This window comes from Moschus berezovskii, chromosome 1 (assembly GCF_049115385.1).
Source record: "Moschus berezovskii isolate FMDL1 chromosome 1, NW_MosBer_1.0, whole genome shotgun sequence".
Lineage (NCBI taxonomy): Eukaryota > Metazoa > Chordata > Mammalia > Artiodactyla > Moschidae > Moschus > Moschus berezovskii.
In genome coordinates this window covers 61,118,191-61,140,127 of record NC_142460.1, presented here as the reverse complement: position 1 = coordinate 61,140,127, position 21,937 = coordinate 61,118,191, and the positions used below count along the sequence as shown (strand labels likewise).

The 21,937-nt window shown below is 37.5% G+C and overlaps 1 protein-coding gene across 4 annotated transcripts in view; it reads right to left on the bottom strand.

Annotated features, from left to right (window-relative positions):
- EPHA6 (EPH receptor A6) overlaps nt 1-16,906 on the bottom strand; it is a 1,038,562-nt gene extending 1,021,656 nt beyond the window's left edge. For all 4 annotated transcript variants that reach the window (XM_088836271.1, XM_088836272.1, XM_055397929.2 and 1 more), the window contains exon 1: nt 16,495-16,906. In XM_088836271.1, the coding sequence (XP_088692397.1) occupies nt 16,495-16,876 (382 nt within the window). In that variant the 5' untranslated portion in view covers nt 16,877-16,906. The remainder of the gene's footprint in view (nt 1-16,494) is intronic.
- Between the last annotated feature and the right edge of the window lie 5,031 nt (nt 16,907-21,937).

The following is a 21,937-nucleotide window of genomic DNA, read 5'->3' as shown; positions in this document are numbered from 1 at the left end:
GATTCAAGGAGTTTTTCAAAATTAGACAAGATCAGAAGATTCTGTATGTGTGTGGATCCAAGGTAAAGTCACACCTGCCATAGAGTCTTGGGCAATCACTTTTTGATCATCCTCATTGCATAATAAATGATGTAAATATCCCTATACCTTGAGCCTATCTTTTCTTCTCCCTCTTCTACCTACCTATAACTAGGCAGGCATCAACCACTCTTGTTCCTGTGAATAAGTGGATTTTGGAAGATTTAGATTTAAATTGGAAGGTAAGAAAATCCCACTTCAACAGAAGTTCCATAGCTGTAATTTTATAACTGATAACTTGGCAGGAAGTTATCACTGTTATGTAAAGTACTATTACAATGATTGGTAAATGGGTATTTGCTTCCCAACTGCCTATTGTTCAATGTCTGAATGTTATCAGAAGCAAATACTAGAGGGGAAAAATGATAAGTGGAAAAATTTGGAAGCTGAAGCAAGTCTTGATAGCCAAGAAGTAATAAAAAAATCACTGCAGATGGTGACTGCAGCTATTTAATTAAGACACTTGCTTCTTGGAAGAAAAGCTGTGACCAACCTAGACAGCATATTAAAAAGCAGAGACATTAGTTTGCAACAACTGTCCATCGAGTCAAAGCCCATGGGTTTTCCAGTAGTCATGTATGGATGTGAGAGTTGGACCATAAAGAAGGCTGAGTGCTGAAGAATTGACACTTTTGAACTGTGGTGGTGGAGAAGACTCCTGAGAGTCCCTTTGAAGGCAAGGAGATCAAATCAGTCAATCCTAAAGGAAATCAATTCTGAATATTCATTGGAAGGGCTGATGCTGAAGCAAAAGCTCCAATACTTTGGGCACCTGATGTGAAGAACTGATTCATTAGAAAAGCCCCTGATTCTGGGGAATGTTGAAGGCAGGAGAAGGGGACTACAGAGGATGAGATGGTTGGATGGCATCAATGACTCGATGGACATGAGTTTGAGCAAGCTCTGGGAGATTGTGAAGGACAGGGAAGCGAGTATTGCAGGCCATGGGGCCGCAAAGAGTCAGACACAACTGAACAACAACAAAAAAAGGTAACTTGGGAAAAATACTTGAAATTAACATGACACACATAAACAGTATATCAAGAACTTACACATAAAATAAAATTATTATCATACCTATTTATGACTAACTAAAGGAGGTAAATTAAAAACAGTTAATTTGCATGAAATATTCCCCAATTTTGCACTGCAAGAAAATTAGGTCCAAATTTTTATATCAGTAGTTGAGAGCAACTGAATAAACAGGATAATCTTAGATCTGGACAATAAGTGTATCAGAGACAAGTATATTAAAAAGAAAATATGTGGCTTTTTCCTTAGTTTTAGAGGTACTATTTAAGCTTCCCCTATTCTGATGCACATTAGAAGCAGAGCTTCCAAGCAAGCAAGTGTACATTTAGAGGAGAGCAGGTATACCATAATAAATGTGGCTTATGTGTGGTAGTGCATATTTGAAATCATAATCTTTTACAATTAAGATATCAAACTTCAAAAAATATCATCATCGTAGTATAGCCTGACAACAACTCAGATTATCACAGCTTAGGCAAATCACCTTCTGTGGAAGAAAATAACTTTAAAGACTTATATACTTTAAGTCTTAAATATACTCTGGCATAGATTAAAATAATTTTTATGAATAGCATTACAACATCATATTCCAGGTATTGTATAATAATTAAAACATGGGATATGTTAATCTAATCATAATATACTTTTATAAAGACACTTATTTTCATGAGTTAGAAATAATGCCTGTACGAAGGTATTACAATAATAATCATAGCAACATCAACAAACCTAGATGCACACAAAGATATGAATAATTCATTAAGCTTTTCACAGATCTGTAGTTTTTCAAGTAGTCAATTATTAAAAGTTAAGTTTGTCAAAAGATCTTCAATTATTTCAAATTATTTTAAATATATCTCTATGTTGAAGGATGAGAATCATAAAATTTTGGATTTGAAAATAATACTATTTTAATTTAGAAACTAAATTGATAGTTTTCAGTGCTTTTTGACATTCTAAATGTACAAATTTAAATGTCAACAGCTAATCATGGATAGTCTGCTATTGATTTTTCTCTGTTTAAAAATACCCAGTTCTGGAAGAAATTTCTATCCTTATATTCCTCTACAGGCACATTTATCAAATATAAAATACAGATCAATCAAACAGTAATTTAATTTCTCAAGATAAACATTAAAGAATACAATCAATTTCCAAGCTGTGAAACACCTCTAAAAGCCAATATTTAATAGAGGTAGGGATGAGAAAATCACAATAAAACAAAAACTTCAGATGACAGGAAACTAGAGAAATATTTTTCATCTTTAAATTGCATGTAATATAAATCATACAGTGTTTATAATTTTACCAATATCTAAGGAGATCCAACCAGTCCATTCTAAAGGAGATCAATCCTGGGTGTTCATTGTAAGGACTGATGCTAAAGCTGAAACTCCAATACTTTGGCCACCTCATGTGACGAGTTGACTCACTGGAAAAGACTCTGATGCTGGGAAGGATTGGGGGCAGGAGAAGAAGGGGATGACAGAGAATGAGATGGCTGGATGGCATCACCGACTCGATGGACATGAGTTTGAGTGAACTCCAGGAGTTGGTGATGGACAGGGAGGCCTGGCGTGCTGTGATTCATGGGGTCGCACAGAGTTGGACATGACTGAGCAACTGAACTGAAAGATAAAATAATCAGCAGACAAAACCATATATAATCCACAAAACCACAAGATTTTGTGTTGTTATAGTTTATGTGCTGTTTATCTTTAAAAGCAGCCACCATCATTAAATATGCTAGTTCTTAAAGAATATGATAAAACTTTTAATGAAAAAATCAAGTGGTGCCACTTACTTAAAAACTCTACATCCAGTCTAAGACATCAATCTTATGGATTATTTTTATCTACACACAAGAATAAGTTTTAATCTTCAAGTGAAGAAAACTAACTCAAAGTAGCTTAAAAACTGAAGTTTCCAGAGGAGTCATTCATTTTAATTATCTTATTACTTATATACATTTTTAATTAATTTTTATTAGAGTATATAGTTGCTTCACAATATTTTGTTTCTACTGTACAGGAAAGTGAACCCTCTATACATATACCTCCATTTTTTGACTTTCCTTCCCATTTAGGTCACCACAGAGCACTCAGTAGAGTTCCCTGAGGTATACAGTAGGTTCTCATTAATTATCTATTTTATACACACTGTCATTAGTGCATGGCTTCCCTGGTGGCTCAGTGGTTACGAACCCAACTGACAATGCAGGAGACATCGGTTCTTTCCCTGGGAAGATCCCCTGGAGGAGGAAATGGCAACTCACTCCAGTATTCTTGCCTGGGGAATCCCATTGACAGAGGAGCCTAGCAGACTACAGTCCATGGAGTCACAAAGAAATCAGACATGACTTAGCAACTAAACAACAACACAATTAATAGTGTATATATGTCAAACCCAATCTCCCAATTATCCCACCTGCCCCGCCTTTCCCTCACTGGTGTCCTCACATTTGTTCTCTATACCTGTGTCTCTTTCTGTTTGCAAATAAGATCATCTTTATTTTTCTAGATTCGTGTATGCGTTAATATACAATAATTGTTTTTCTCTTTCTGATTTCACTCTATATGGTAGTCTCTAGGTCCATTCATATCTGTACAAATGATCCAATTTCTTTCCTTTTCGTGGCCGAGTAATACTGAGTATAACTAAGTAATATTAAATATTCAACACCACCAACAACCACATCTTCTTTATCCATTTCTTTGTTGATGGACACTTAGGTTGTCTCCACGTCTGGGCTATTTTAATGGTGCTGCAATTCACTTTGGAACACATGTGTCTTTTTGAATTATGGTTTTCTCTGGGTATATGCCCAGGGGTGTGACTGTTGGGTCATATGGTAGTTCTATTTTTAGTTTTTAAGTTACCTCCATACTGTTTTCCATAATGGCTGTACAAATTTACAGTCCCACCAGATTGTCTTATCACTTATATATATTTACAATAATGAACCATAATAAAAATGAATGAATAAATGTGAGAATATTCATTTCCCATATGTAACTCAAGATTTTTTGTTATAATTTTTAAAATTATTTCCCTTATCTTTACTAAATTGCTAGTGTTAGGTTGATGCAGTTCTGTATTGTTGAATCTGCTGTTTGATATTGCAATACATTCTTAAGTAAATGTAGTTATGTTATATATCATTTTAATACACATTTCTTGCTTGAATTTTTGTTAGTGACATTGCTTGCTGCATATTTTATATTTACTTATATTTATATTTTTTAAAATTTTATATTTCACACTAGGGAAATGATGTTAGATAGAAAGGAAATTCAAGCGATTTTCTTTTCCAGTTCAAATGGATCATAAAGCAGCAGCAAGAATTTGCAACATCGACAACATGTCTGGTCCAGGAACTCCTAACAAATGTACAGTGCAGTGGTGGTTGAAGAAGTTTTGCAAAGGAGACAAGGGCCTTGAAGAAGAGGAGTGCAGTGGCCGGCCACTAGAAGTTGACAATAACCAACTGAGTGCAATCATCAAAGCTGATCCTCTTACAACTACAGAAGTTGCTGAAGAACTCAGCATTGAACATTCTATGGTCCTTTGCCAATTGAAGCAAATTGAAAAGGTGAAAAAGCTTGATAAGTGGTGTGCCTTGTGAGCTGATCACAAATCAAAAAAATGATTGTTTTGAAGTGTTGTCTTCTCTTATTCTATGCAACAACACTGAACCATTTCTCGATCAGACTGTGACTTGCATTGAAAAGTGGCTTTAGACAACAACCGGCAATGACCGGCTCAGAGGTTGAACCAAGAAGAATCTCCTAAGCACTTCCCAAAGACAAACTTGTACCAATAAAAGGTCATGGTCACTGTCTGGTGGTCTACTGCTGATCTGATCCACTACAGCTTTCTGAATCCCAGTAAAACCATTACATCTGAGAAGTATGCTCAGCAAATTGATGAGACGCACCAAAAACTGTAATGCATTCAGCTGGCACTGGGTCAAAAGAGTGGGCCCAATTCTTCTCCAGAACAATGCCGGATGGCATGTTGCACAATCAACACTTCAAAAATTCAACAAATTTGGCTACTAAGTTTTGCCTCATCCATCATATTCACCTGACCTTTTGCCAACCGACTACGACTTCAAATATCTCAACAACTTTTTGCAGAGAAAACACTTCCACAACTAGCAGGAGACAGAAAACCCTTTCCAAGAGTTCTTGGAATCCTGAAGCACAGATCTTTACACTACAAGAGTAAACTTATTTCTCATTGGCAAAAATGGGTTGACAGTATTGGTTCCTATTTTGATTAATAAGATGTGTTTGAGCTTGGTTATAACGATTTAAAATTCATGGTCCGAAACTGCAATTACTTTTTCATCAACCTAGTATTTTACTGTCAACTTTACAACTTTGTCCTCAATGTAAGGGGACAAATCTTATTTTATTTCTAGTAGTCACACAAAGCCAGGGCCAATATATTGTCATGGTCAATATGCACACATGCATGCTAAGCTACTTCAGTCATGTCCGGCTCTTTGCAAACCTATGGACTATAGCCTACCAAGCTCTTGTCCACAGGATTCTCTAGGCAAGAATACTGGAGAGGGTTTTCATGCCCTCCTCCAGGGGATCTTCTTGACCCAGGGATTGAACCCATGTCTCCTGTGGCTGGTACTTTCATATTTTCATCTCTGTAAACAATAGTTCATAGATGTGAACTTATCTATGGAACAGCTAAACCCATATTACTTTGTCAAATATTCACTAACATGCAAATAGCCTCATTTATTAAATCTTTTGCTCTCAGAAGTTCAAGGTAAAGTGACCCACCTTTATGTTTCCTGTTCCCAGCACAGTGAAAAAAACATAGTAGGCTCAATATATTTCATTTAAAAGTTGGGTGAATATATATTTAATCTGAAATAAATTGAGAATTATAAGAAAATATATACAAATAAACCATGCAGATTAAGAACTGAAGTTTGTGTACATAAGTAATAAAAATAAGAATGAATAAACAAAAACCCAAAGATAACTACATCTATATTACAACAGAAAAGCATTTCAGAACTTTATTAAAAAAAACAGGCTAACAATTTCATCTGCTTTTAAGGCTTTATAACTTTAGGGGATATTTTTCATTTAGCTTTAACAAGTATTTAAAACTCTAGAATACTAAACTTTAAAATAAATTATTACATTTTAATTCTTCTTTACTAAGGTATAAAGCTCTTGAAAAGCCTAAAAAATAGTGCATATACATATACATGGATTTCTGGTCATAAACTAGTGAATATTATAAAGGTTCTTACACATGTAATTTTAAGTAAACAAATTACCTGTTATTTTAATAACCAAGGTGAACTATAGTTCTCTATAAAGTTATTTTACTATAGCATTTTAAGATAGTAAGTTATTATAATATAGTTACATTTTTTCCTCTTATGTATACATAAAAATAACAATAAATTTGGAACATGTTATTTTTCAATTATTTTTAAACCATGCTAAGTAATATGCTATACCAATAATATACACTCCTGAAATTGTTCTTTTTCAGATAAAAATTAGGATCTCTTTCTGAATGCTCACTCATTAAATAGAGAATATAAAACAGCCAAGGTAACAGTGTACTTTTCTCATTAAATGTTGTACTGTTATAAAATTGTTCTGGCTATTACAGTCTTGAGGTTTTGTTATTGTTGTTCTTCAGGCGTTATAACTTTTAACAAGTGGACTAATGCATAGAGTTTATTCACTTTTAGAAACTGACTAAAGTCATATGATTTTGTACAATGCTATTAGTTTGCTGAGTTCTTTCCTGTCACATATAATGACAACTACTAATTATTTTCACTTGTATTCACAATTTAAATGTTGTCTAAGTATATTTTAAATCTAGAAGCAGAGCGAAAGGAAATTTTCAGGATTTTTTAAAAAGAGTTTTAGCTAACATTGTCTGAAATCAGGACACTTTCACACTTGCAGAGATTAAGGGTCTAATGCAGGGTATAGTCAGATATATGTAACAAGAGAAACTCCTTAACCAATTAGGTTCATTTGAAAAATAGCACTATAATTCAGCTTTTTTCTATGCCTATTTTTCTTTTATTTTGAATGTTTATAGCTACTTAGCACTGTACCATATAATAAACTTCAGTTGCTTGAGATTTCAATTTTTATCGTAACATTTATTGGCCAGTACATAGTTTTTCTAATTAAACATTTAATTATTTTACAATAATAATGTTCCAGCAACATATGGAACACATTTGTGCTTTTAAAGTAAATATTAAGGTGATACTGAGATATACTTCAACTCATATTTGGAGGCAATCATTTCAATTAATTTTAGATAATTCTTATTTGGAATACACATTAATATAATACATTTTATTTCCTAATATATAAAATATTTCCTGCTTTACTAACTTTCTTAAAATATATTTAATTGTAATCATCATAAGTAGGAAAATTATCATATATTGATTTTTTTTTAATTATGTGTGAGTTCTTTTACTTATTCTAGATATTATACTCTACATATTATGTCAAGAATGTGTTTCCCCAGGGAACTCAACCTGGTGCTCTGTGACAACTAGATGGGTGGAGTGGGAGGGAGGGAGGTTAAGCAGGGAGGGAACATATGTATACGTATGACTGATTTATGTTGCATGGCAGAAACCAACATAACATTGTAAAGCAATTACCCTCGAATTAAAAATAAATTTTAAGAAAAAGTGTTTCTCTTTGCAATGCTCATATACCACAAATATGAGTATTACAGCAATCAACCTAAAATAATACATAATCATTGTCATGTAAGTAAGTTAACATTAGTAAATAAGTTACGTATATAAATATCCCATATATCCAGATACCAAACATTACAAGAATAAAATAATACATAACTCATTCTAACTCTTGAACATTCAGTTTCTAAAGAGATGTTATAACCTCTATGATCAGAAAGTAAGTATAACAACTGAAGTTATAAAATGAAACAGGAGGAAGAGTGGTGATTTTTTCATTTATATCCAGCCAGTTCAGATCATCAAACTGGCCAATAGCTAGAGGATACAGCAGTATCCTGGGAAAGCAGCTGAATATTTTTCAGGACATGAACTGAAAATACATGCTTTCATCCCAGTTCTTGCTCCAAAACTCAATTAAGATGTATGTTTGCTGCTATCTGAAACTGGAAACTAGCTTCTTCACCATGAATCACAGTTTTTAATAATAAATTCACCTTAAATAAACTCACCAGAAAATGCTAGTCTAATACCGTTTAAACAAAACCTGCCTCTGTCAGTTCATGGAAAACTATTAGAGATTTGAAATATTTATATTTTCTATGCACGGTTGTGTTTATTCAATGCATATTTATTTTTAATTTTCATGCAATTAAATAAAATATATGCCCACCCATAAACTAATATTAGAAGATCCCTATGAAGCAATTTTGGAGAAGGCAATGGCAACCCACTCCAGTACTCTTGCCTAGAAAATCCCATGTACTGAGTAGCCTGGTGGGCTACAGTCCATGGAGTCGCTACTAGTCGGACACGACTGAGCGACTTCACTTTCACTTTTCACATTCACACATTGGAGAAGGAAATGGCAACCCACTCCAGTGTTCTTGCCTGGAGAATCCCAGGGACCAGGGAGCCTGGTGGGCTTCCGTCTATGGGGTTACACAGAGTTGGACATGACTGAAGTGACTTAGCAGCAGAGCAGCATGAAGCAATTTTACAAATAAAAACACATAAAAGTGTTAGTAGTATTACTTTACATCCTTCCTTCTTTCCCTCATGATATCATTTACTGTAAAATTCATCTTATAAAAATCATCAAGTAATTAAGGATTAATTATCAATTACTCAAGAATACATCAAAAGAGAAGGCTGATTTTCTAAAGAATAGAGACTATGATAATCACTGTTGTAGACTCTAGCTTAGAATCTGTTGTAGAATTCTATCTTAGAATCTAACATAATGCCTGACACAGGGAGATACTTTAAGATGTGGCTGCTGAGTGACTTATTTTCTTAATTTTGAGATAAATTTTAATGAAATAAGATATTACTTGCAAATAATCAATACATAAATATGAGAGCTGAACATCAGTACTCTTACATGTTATCATATGACAAATGTACTTTAAAAGTTTTTCTAATTATAAAAGAAATAATTTTGTATCTAATTTTAAGAAAACAGAAAATTTTCTTACTAGACTTGGAAAGAGACTGGAAACTCTTCACTAAACTATATTAATATATTCTTAAAGGAAAATTTCTTGAATTCTAAAATATAGTAAGTACCCTACCTATCAGTGTGTATATGTATGCCAAGTCTCTATAGTCATGTCTGACTCTGCGACCCCTTGGACTGTAGCCCATCAGACTCCTGTGTCCATGGGATTCTCCAGGCAAGAATATTGGAGTGGGTTACCATTTCCTCCTCCAGGGGATCTTTCTATTTTATTTTTTAAATTTATTTTAATTGGAGGCTAATTACCTTACATTATTGTATTGGTTTTGCCATACATTGACATGAATCTGCCCCGGGTGTACATGTGTTCCCATCTTGAACCCCCTCCCACCTCCCTCCCCATCCCATCCCTCTGGTTCATCCCAGTACACCAGCCCTGAGCATCCTGTATCATACATCAAACTTGGACTGGCGATTCGTTTCACATATGATAATATACATGTTTCAATGCCATTCTCCCAAATCATCCCACTCTTTCTTTGACAAGGGAGGCAAGAATATTCAATGGAGAAAAGACAATCTCTTTAACAAGTGGTGCTGGGAAAACTGGCCAACCCCAAGACCTGTGTCTTGCATTGGCAGGGGCGTTCTTTACCACTAGCGCCACATGGGAAGCCCAAATAGTAGGCTCTGATAAACACCTTTTTAAAGTACAAACATTATCACTCAGTTCTAGAATATTTATCATTGAAAATCAAAACTGTATATCTCATAAGAATTTCATAATGTTTCCTGAAAGGAAATCACTATAAAATGGCATTCTCCAGAACATTCTAAACACTAAAGTATAAGATTTACTATGTTTGAATATGTACATTTAAGAATATTTACAAATGTTTAAGTGAAACATCTCCAGAGTATCAATTTTCCAAATATATACAAGGTATTTAGGACTGTTAAATTAAGATTTTATTTATTGCTGTCATATGTTAGTAGTAGTCGTAGGCAGTTCACAGTGATGAACAGTAACTGGTCAGGGAAAGTTTTTTAAGTTACATGCAATTTACTGATGTTGAGTGGAAAGCCTAATACTTTCTTCCCTCATCTTAAGATCTAATTTCCTGGGTCTTTTACAAGCTTCCTGAATATGTATTTGTTTTCCTTCATTTTAACAAAATGCAGAGATAAAGAAGAATAATAGAAAATATGTGAAACCATGCCTATTTTATACCTAGTATCACTTCTATTTTTCTTTTCAGTAACAGTAGTCTGATCATAACAAAGATGAATAAACTGGTGCATAAACCAAACTTTGAAATAGTGCTCTGTATTTTAATATATTCTGTCGGATCACCCCATATTGGTTTGTTAAGATATCTCCACCCACCTGTGCCATTATGCACTCTGACAAAAAACAACTACATATGTAAAGTTATTGTGTCAAAAATGCATTAACAAATTTCATCTGTTGATCCAGTATGAGTGTACAGTGCTATGCACAATGGTTTGAAATAATAAAACTGTACTATTAATATTATGCTTTAAATCATAGTTTGAGCAGAATAAAATAGAGAATGGACCTTTCACCCCATCCTTCCTATCTGCTGTCAATAATCAACTATTAAAAGCAAGACCAGTTTTATGGGGAATAACAAAATATTTTTTCAGGTCCCTTGGAAAAAGTGACAAAATACTGAATATCTAGATTTATTTTTCTGTAATTATAAGATGATCCCATAATCCTACTTCCAAAAGGTATTTCAAATCCATCTGCTTATCCCCATCTCAGTATCACCATGCTAGCCAGGCCACATACCCTTCCCTATGTCCCTAAAAACTGCAATAGACTCCTAACACTACTCCTCTCATTTTCCAATCATCTCTTCCACTTGCTAGCCATAATGCTCTAAAAATGAAAAATGGTTGAAATCTCATTAGCTTCCCATTTTATCAAGGAAAATATTAAAATCTAATCCCTTTCCACAGCTTGTTTTCTTCTCTGTGGATCAGATTTCTCACTCTCTCTCAAACCTCACTCTAGGCTACTCTCTTCCTTGCTCAGTAAATTCCAGTTCCACACTGGACTTATTTCTTCAAGGGTGACAAGCTCAACTCCCTTCAACGTCACTGACCAGGTAGTTCCCTTTACCTAGAATGCACTTCTTCCTGTTCTGTACATTTAGCTGTTTCTCATCCTTGAGAATGTCATTTATGTGTCATTTCCCAGATAGGCCTCTCTAGCCATCACATTTAAAATACCGGGTCCCTCCTGTTATTTGCTCAGGGTCTTTATTGTTTCCTCCATAGTATATAGTTTCATTTACTTCCATATTTTTTGTCAGTCTCCCTTACTAGAAAATAAATTCCATGAGGGCATTTATGAAGTCTGGATTACTTACTCTTTTTTCTCATCATATAAATATTGAATACTCAATAAAAATAAGGCAAAAGTAGAGGCAATATAATATCTGTTTTTTAAAGAACTAATGCCAGTCCTAAAGAAACTGCAAGTTGATCAGAACACTACAGACATAGTATATCAAATTATGTTGCACAACCTAAATGTATATATATATATATACACTTACATATATATATATACAATTTTTATTTAGAAGTTAACACTGTGGATGTATAAACAAGTTAATCCTTCTGCATAAGTTGAGCTTGATTACATGATTAACAAAGTACACTGAACAAAGTTAATTCATGTTTATTATTTAACTACATGTACTGAACTCTACTGTATTTATAGTCCCAAGAAATGGTGAGTCAAGAACACAAGAAACTTGTATAACTTTAGGGATTTGGTTGACTGATGGACAGTGTAAGATAACATCTATTCTCTCACCATTTAGGACAAAAGAAATATATAGTCAGAAGTACTCCTGTGTGTGAAAGAAGAAAGAGAAAGTGATTGAGATATGGTGTCTGTCACAGGGGGAAAGAATTAGTAGAAGGAAATACAAGAAATCACTGATGCCTTTAGCTACTTATTTATACTAGCAATGATTACCGAAGAAATTTTCAACTCTTGGATTTTTATTAATATTTAATTTTGTAACATAAGAATAATACAAATTCCATATAGAAAAATTTGAAAGTAATTTAAAAATGTAAAATGATATCATTTAATCATTAATTAAAATATATATATAAATATTTGCCCCTTGAGAAAATCTATATTAAAACTGCTTTATTCATGTTATTTCTAGTTTGAAGACAAGATCCTTAAACAATGTTGTATAATTTTTGTGTAAGAAAAAAATTTTAGATATAGTCTTATCCCAAACTCAGAACAAAAAGATTTAGATGACCAGTGCGTATCAATGACATTATATATTCTATTTTAAATACTAATCAAAATGGCTAATTCCACAATGGCTCACTTCAGTTTGTTAATGTATAAAAAATTACATTCTAGGTTGTTTTCATACTTATGGAAAACAAGAAAGACATGTGATTTCAACCTCTTGCACTTTTACAATCATAGTTTATCCCTCAAATTTTATATAAGTGAAAGGTCTTTTAGCAATATTCTTTATAAATCACTCAGTTTTCCTTATTGAACCCAACTTTCAATATTTTCAGTAAAGTTCACTCTTCAATTTTCTGAAAATATTTCAATTCCCCCCTTTCTGTATATATAAGAACAACATTCAGTCTTACAGTTTGTGTACAATATTTATGTCAGTTCAACTAATTTGGGGCTATAAATTTAAATAAGCAGGTATTCTTCTGATCATCTATGTTCACCTGTATTTACACACAACTTAGTAGATTTTAGACTTAATTCATTCAAATTAATAAATTTAATGAAACTAATGACTCAAACTATTGTTTACCTTTTATATTTCATTTTTCACTGAAATCTCTGGGTGGAGGAGAAAGATCAATTCACACAATCTTGGTAGTAAAATGAACTCACCAGACTCTCATATTCAAACCATATTTTGATTTAATGAATTATTTGAGTATTGATTATTTTTGGAAACATGAGTCACACCCTGAGAGATGCATCAACTCTTTTAGACTAAAGCAGAGTAATCTTTGAATTAATGGATCCCTGGTGGCTACTAATCACTGAGATTGATATACATGGTTACTGACATATGAAACAAGATTGTATTTTATATTCTTCTAACTATCCTTCTAGTACAAAAATAAAAGTTGTCATATCTTAAGAGAGTAAAAACTGTTACTTTTAAAGTTGCCAACATGAAATAAATACTGTGGTTTTAAACAGAGGGAAAATTAATGCAATAAGGGAAATTTGAGTACAAATCATGCTTTCATTTACTTAACCAGATTAAGTGATCTAGAAAGCAGCTTTATAATTCAAGAAGGTTTCAGTAATAGGAAGAGAGTCAAACTGATTCATTTTGTCTTTATGGTGCAGAGACTCACAGCCAGTTAAAAAACAACTTACTCTTAGCGCGGGGTTAAAAGTGAAATAGTTCACTTTTTTGATCCATTTATTATATCTATGTATGCAAAATGAGGAATGAGGAAGAGGATGATGCCTTCATTCAACCATGAAATATTTTATATAATTTGGTAAAAATAAATCACATTAAAGAGTTTACTTCGTGATTACTCTTAACGAGAAGGCAAATTATATTAAAATAAAAATTTACTCTCTGTAACAAATTTTAAAAATAAAACAAAAATTCCATTAGCTCTTAGGACAAAAAGTTACTAGAAAAATGAATACATATGCCTAAAATTAAATATTAAGCCTATTATCAATGCTTACTATTATGTACATAGATAAGATTTATATTTTGCATTAATATTTCTATACTGTACATGTACTTCAGTAATTCTACAATACCTCATGTTTTCAATGTTTACAAATTGGCAAGATACGTTGATTCTTGTCATCTATTTTTGAAACTACAAATAAGAAAATATCCTCCAATTGTTCATAAAAATAACATTTTGAAGTTCCACATTTTAGCAACTATTAGCATGATTATTTCAGCATTCAAAAATTATCTCAAGATATTATAAGGCATAATTTCCAACCACTGTAACTTTAAGCCATAAAAAGCATTTTAAAAGCAATTATTCATGTCTGACAAAAAAAATCTGAGCATATTTTCTCCATAACATTCTGTTAAAAAACTCTAAATTTTACCCAGCTTACCCTTTAGGTACAATATTATTCAAGTGTAACACATAGCTTGTGTTTTTAGACTATTAGCACAAATGCAAATTAAGAGTTTTTGGAGACTATCTTTAATGATCTTATTTGTTAGGTAAGTTGAGTAATATTCACTAAGTTAAGCTAATTTACAAAACACACATAAATTAGATATAATTGGTAAATCTTTTAGGTAAAACTTCTTGTAAAAGTATGAGAAAGCTATTAAAATAGATAAATAAAAATTACTGCAAGAGTTGACAAACAACTCCCCTATGCCCTTAAATTTAATATGAATATCCGAAAGGTCATACTTTAATACTTGAGACACTTTGGTAGAATGGCTCTTTACTCATTTGAAGAGTCTAACATGTGTTTTATTTTTGGTAGTATCCTCAGGGCCTTGGATGGTTACTGGAACTTTGAAAATATAAATGTTGATTCAGGGACATGCTTAAAAGGATATAACTGTTAAAATATTCCCAACAAACTTGACTTAAGCATATACCTCTTTAGAAGCCCTAGACACATTTAGTATAACATAAATGTCTGATTTTCCAATTACTAAAAATCGTTTCTCCTTTCAATAAAAAGGTCAAGTAATTACATGTTATTTTAAACAATGTTCAATATTCAGAGGTAAATTAAGTAACTACCCCTTTGATATTTAATGCCAATAGTCCTTGGAACCAAATAAGGGATGTGTGTGAAGGTATACACCTCCATAGGAGAGCATGACACTATAGGTGGTATTTATAGAATACATTTTCAAAGTCAAGATGGTTGTGTATGGTTTTCAAGCTGACATATGCATTTGTGATTGCAATCTGGAGGTAAATAAAAATAAAAGACAAAGAATTAGAAAAGCATGTCAAAAGTATCAGTTACATAAATGATAACTGAATATTGATTCTAAATTATTCTATTTCTAACAAATTGGCTGTATATGTTTATGACAAAAAAGGAGGCTGTGTTGTTCTAATTTCCTTCTCTTAACCTTCTCACCCTCTCAAAGAAAGCACACATTTTCATGCCATCTGACCTCTATTCATATACCTGCAAATTATTCCAAGACCTTGTATGTTGAATGGTAACACTAATTGAAGTTTTATATTTGAGGTGTTTTAAAAGTGTGACGTAACAGGTGACACCGGCGGTCATCACAGTGCCAGTGAGAGCATCCAGCCAGGTACATGCTGGAAAACTTTTATGGTTGTTCCTCTCTCAGTCTAGGAGGATTGAGATTATGGAGGTGATTTTTTTATATAGATCTTTAAATATTCACATCAGAAATCCAATGAGTATGCCTCATAAAGATTGTTGGCTAGGAAGCAAAAAAAAAAAAAAGTCAAAAATTCTCAGTGCTTTCCATTAGGTAAACCTCACTTTCACTTTTCATAGGCTATTCATCTTCACTTTACCACTTTACCTGACTTTAGGCATAGAATATTAACAACTTCTTAATTCACACCGAATAACAGCCCCCGGCCCCTTCTGGCATCTGGGCTGGAAACAATTCGGAATAATTTTTAAATGTCTACTACATTCGGTCGGGATGGGGTAAAGGGGTTGCAGCTGGGCGAGGGTTTGGTTTATCAAAGGCACAAGGCTGGTTATTTGGCCAGGGGCTACAGCGAGAACGGATCTGCTTTCTTGCAGGCGTGCGGGAGAACCTACACGTTCCCGTGCAGTGAGCGACCGCAGAGAGCCAGAAGTCTCCATTCAGCCTCTACCTCAGAGCCTGACCTCCCGTGGAGACCGCGCGGCGGGGAGCGGTCCCGCGGCCGCGGGTAGTGGGACCCAACTGCTGCTGATGCTCACTCATCCTTTTAAAGACCTTTGGAAGCAGAAGAGACCGCAGCCCGTGAGGTCTCCGGCCCTGGGAACTGTGAACAGGCGCTGTGGTGAGGAGACATCCTCGACCCCCTCGTGTGGAGAGCCCGGAGAAGCCCACCCCGAGACGAAGTTACCTGCCGAGAGGCGACCAACGCACCGGTCCTCGGAGCACCCGCCTCCTCCCGCCCCATCTTGCTCCTCCACCGGTCCCTTTACCTTGGTTGTTGGAGACGTGACTGCAGTCGCCCGGCCAAGCTGTCAGCAGAGGCAAGAAGAAACCAAATTGCCAAAGAAATTCCCGGACTTCGCTGCCCCCCATGGTTCTCCCCGGCTCTCTTCTCCTCCCCCTTAAAGAGAAGAAGTGGCAGCAGCGCAGCCAGGTGTTCAGCGTCGGGTCCGAGTCCACGTCTTCTTCCTCCTCCTCTTCCTCCTCCTCCACCCGGCCCACAGGGGGTGTCCCGGGGCGACCCCCGCGCGAGGCCCCGGGGGCAGGGCACGAAGGTCCAGGCTGCCCAGGTGCAGGCGCAGCTGCTTCGGAGGAGGACGCTGCCTGCGGCGCCAGGGAGCTCCTGGCGGCTGTAGGCGAGCGGAATTGCATCCACCGCCGTGTCCCGCTCGCGCGAGGACTATTCACTTGGGCCTGGGAGAGCGCGCGCGCAGGAGCGAGCTCGGGCTGTGGTTTGGGGGAGGGGAGCGAAGGGGCGGGGGAGGGCGCCTCGCGGCGGGGACGGGGGGAGGGACGGCCAGGTGCGGCGGTGGCTCGGGCAGCTCCGCCGGGCTGAGCGCCTCTCCGAACTCGGAGTGGGCACTTGCAGAGCCAAAAGCAGGGCGGGCGCCGCAGCTGTGAGCTGGCGGGGGCCGCGGGAACTTTCCTCCGGCCAGTGCGGCGAGAGCCGAGCGACCGAGGCGGCTCCGTGGGGCAGCGAGCGGCCCGAGCGAGCTACCGAGCTGCGCCCTCGGCCCCTAGCCTAGATGGCGACGGCAGCGGCCCGCAGAGCGGACCCCTCCAACTCGGCCGCGTCTGCGCCGCGCTTCGGCCTTGGCAGCCTTTGCCCCGGCCTGTCTGAGGCCGCACTTAGTCTCCTAAGCACTTTCCTTCCCATTTCGCGGCAGCAGCGTCCAGCGTTTTAGGGCTACTCTGCAGCCCGCAGGGCTACCCCCGACTTCACAGTTCCGCCGCGGGAGGGGGCGAGTGCTGTGGCCGAGCGCTCCGTGTCCGGGTTGAGCTTGGCGGCGGCGCACCAGCCTGACCGCTCCTCAGCCTGGGTCGCCCAAACTTGCCCAGTAGGGCGAAAGCCTCAGCTTGGCGGCCGCCTCCGCAGCTAGTCGCAGGAGAGCGAAGGAAGGCAGCGGGCTGCAGAGGAGAGTCACCTCAGGCTGGAGAGGGCCGGGTGCCTGGCACGAGGTCTCCCTGAGGTCTTGTCGTCACCGTGCGGCCGCGACTTCACAGTGGAGGTCATGAGCATGGTCGCAGCCGCGGGCGCCGGGATTTCGGGGGGCCCGGGACGCCTGCAGCGTGACGGCGTCGGACCGCGCACCCGGAGAAGCCCACGGGCTGAGCTGTGCGTGGCCGCCTCCACAGCCGCGCCGACTGCCTGCGAGCGGACAGCTATCCCCGCGGAAGCCGCCCCCTCGCGGCACCCACTCCCTCCCAGCGCTCCACGGCGCCGGCTGCCTGGTGGGACCGCTCGGCCCTCGCCCCCAGTGTTGGGAGTGCGGAAAGGGGGCAGCACAGGTGCTAACAAGGAGGGGTCTCAGGGTGCCCAGTCCTGACGCCCTCGCCCCGCGGCCGAGGCGGACGTGGAGGGTAGGGCCCGAGCCGCCAGCGCCTGCCAGCTCCGCCAAGCCGGGCGCTGGCCCGCCTGGCTGCCGCCGCGCGGATGCTGCGAGTCCGGCGCTAGAGGGGGTTAGCAGACAACAAAAAATGCCGCCGCTGCTCGCAGGTGGAAGAGGCTGGCCACGCTAGGAACCTCAGAAGGAGGAGGCATGCACCCAGGCTAAACTTAACACGTTTATGAAGGGCGCGCCACGGAATCAGTGCCACTCGTGTGGGGGTTCCGTTATTGTTCATTCGCTGTTATTATAATAATCATTTTAATTGAACGGACTTAGGGTGTTTGTTTTACAGTCGAGTGAGGTCGAAAATCCCACCTCAAAATTCATGAGAATTTTTTTTTTTAATATAACAGGGAAGAAAAGTAAACCCAGAAGAAAAAAAAATATTATGAAGGGTATCTTTCTTCTCTAGGGCAGAGGGAGGGAAATGGCACAGTGGCGGGATTTGGGAAAGTAGTAAATGGAGCGCAAAGGACCTGCGTTCGATGCTTACAAAATTCTGGAGGAGAAAACAGCCTTCATTCGACGCGTTTCCGCGCTGCTGTGTTTGTGTCACACACAGTTCAAGTGGTTCCAGTTATTGCGTTATAGTCAGTGGGAGGCAAAGAGAAAGACAGCAAAAAGATGCCCCAGGTCTAAGTCAGCTGCAAGGAGAGAAATATGAAAGGCACGTGATTTTGAGGTTGTGAGGAAGGTTTCCGATTGGCGACTGTACTTCCACTTTCTTTCGGAATTCAAACACTGCGTCTCTTTAAAGGTGTCCATGCTAATTTAAATGTATGCAGAAAACTTCTGAAAAGATAATCAAGTATGGAGTTTATGTATTAGTACTCAAAGGAATAAAATCTGATTTTGCTACCACTCTTACTGATAGACTGTCAGTATCATTTGCGATCTGCATTTGCAAACTGTTTACAGTTTATAAACTGTAAAATTAAAAGGTTACATTATAATATAAATCATTATGCATAAATGTTCATAAAAGCTTTAGATGATTCAATAATTTATGCTTTGATTTAAAATAATCTTTATATTTACTGTCGAAGAATATAGCTTCATGACCTTTTTATAATTAAATTTGAATTCCTAATGTTTAAAATCATTTACAGTAAATAGTTTTACAGATGTCATTAACAACTCACTAAGAGAATAATTTTATCCAAAGACACTCCTTTTAAAATGGCTGTGTGCTCAGTTGCCTTAGTCGTTTAGGACTCTGAGACTTTATGGGCTGTAGCCCACCAGTCTCCTCTGTCCATGGTATCCTTCGTGCAAAATACTGGAGTGGGTTGCCATTTCCTCCTGCAGGGGATCTTATCTACCCAGGGATCTGAACCTGCTCTGCCAGCGCTTCCCTCTCCCTTTCCTTCCTTCCTTCCATTCATTAGAGCCACTTTCTTCTAGCCTAATTTGAAAAGAATGTTATTGGTGTTCTGTTTACAATATAGTCTCTAAAATGTAATATTCAAGTGAAATATCAAAATTTAAGTTAAAACTTTGATATTAAGATTTTTTACTCTGTGGGTTAGACAACTTATTTTTAATGATATTCTATTTTTCTAGTTTTCTGATAAACCACAGGGTATAATATGATTTATTAACTTAGAAATGCAAATTATGTTAATTTCTAAACTTTTACTTTAGTTTTTAAATTAACTAGACTTGCAAGATTTTCAAAATAGAATACCACTAAAAAGAAGTTGTCTCCCCCAAAACCCTAGAGTAAAAGTATTTTAATATCAAAGTTTTATCTTAAATTTTGACATTGCACTTGAATATTACATTTTAGAGACTATATTGTAAACAGAACACCAATAATATTCTTTTCAAATTAGGCTAGAAGGAAGAGTCTCTAATGAATGGAAGGAAGGAAAGAAGAAGGGTAGAGGGAAAAGAAAGTAAAAAAAGAAAGCTGATTCATTTCTAAGATTCACACTTATTTCCAAATCAAGGCACAATATTTCCAGTTAGGGTACAATTTCCAAATTATAGTACAATATCATGGTACAAATGCTGTTATTTACTTCAGAGTAATCAAGATTGCCGGGAGAAATATCAATAACCTCAGATATGCAGATGACACTACCCTTATGGCAGAAAGTGAAGAGGAACTCAAAAGCCTCTTAATGAAAGTGAAGGAGGAGAGTGAAAAGGTTGGCTTGAAGCTCAACATTCAGAAAACAAAGATCATGGCATCTGGTCCCATCACTTCATGGGAAATAGATGGAAAAACACTGGAAACAGTGTCAGACTTTATTTTGGGGGGGCTCCAAAATCACTGCAGATGCTGAATGCAGCCATGAAATTAAAAGACGCTTACTCCTTGGAAGGAAAGTTATGACCAATCTTGATAGTATATTAAAAAGCAGAGACATTATTTTGCCAACAAAGGTCCATCTAGTCAAGGCTATGGTTTTTCCCATGGTCATGTATGGATGTGAGAGTTGGACTGTGAAGAAAGCTGATCCCCAAAGAATTAATGCTTTTGAACTGTGGTGTTGGAGAAGACTCTTGAGAGTCCCTTGGATTGCAAGGAGATCCAACCAGTCCATTCTAAAGGAGCTCAGTCCTGGGTGTTCATTGGAAGGACTGATGCTAAAGCTGAAACTCCAATACTTTGGCCACCTCATGCGACGAGTTGACTCACTGGAAAAGACTCTGATGCTGGGAAAGGTTGGGGGCAGGAGGAGAAGGGGACGACAGAGAATGAGATGGCTGGATGGCATCACCGACTCTGTGGACATGAGTTTGAGTGAACTCCGGGAGTTGGTGATGGACAGGGAGGCCTGGCATGCTGTGATTCATGGGGTCGCGGAGAGTAGGACACGACTGAGCTACTGAACTGAACTGAACTGAACTGAATCACCAACTTAGTGAACATGAGTTTGAGTAAACTCCAGGTGTTGGTGATGGACAGGGAGGCCTGGCGCACTGCAGTCCATGGGGTCAGCAAAGAGTCCGACATGACTGAGCAACTGAACTGAAATGAACAATAAGAGCTGATAAACTTGGATTTCTATCTTCATCCCTACCTAAAAATTCACCTACAATTCACATTTTTTGTTTGTTTAAATGAATCATAGTCAAGCATGACATAATATATGCTTACATGGCCAGATAGTTGAAAATCATATTCTGATTTTGGTCTTTAAGAAAGCAAATAATTTTATTTTTTTCTAAATATTGAAATACAATTGTTTCATGTGTTTTTTCTAAATATTAAAATACAAATGTTTCATGTGTTTAGGCACTGCTTATTGCATATCTAAAATATCATTATATCATTATCTTAAAAATTCACCTTAAAGAAGAATTGAAATACAATTTTCTTGACTTTGACTAGAGTAAGATTCCATGGGATTGATGTAATTATCAATTCCAAGGACTTCCCTGGTGGCTCAGATGGTAAAGAATTTGTCTGCAATGCAGGAGACCCAGGTTCGATCCTTGGGTTGGGAGGATCCCCTGGAGAAGGAAATGGCAATCCACTTCAGTGTTCTTGCCTGGAGAATTCCATGGACAGAAGAGCCTGTTGGGCTAGAGTCCATAGGATCAATTTCAAAACATGATTGTAAAAGGAATTATCTTAACCATTTGACCATTTGTGTCAAATATAAATGGTATTTGTATTTGCTTCCTCAGTGGCTCAGTGGTAAAGAATCAACCTATTAATGCTGGAAACACAGGAGATCGAGGGTTCGATCTCTGGTTTGGGAAGATCCCCTGGAGGAAGGTATGGCAACCCACTCCAGTATCCTTGCCAGGACAATTCCATGGACAAAAGAGCCAGTTGGGCTAGAGTCCGTAGAATCGCAAAGAGTCA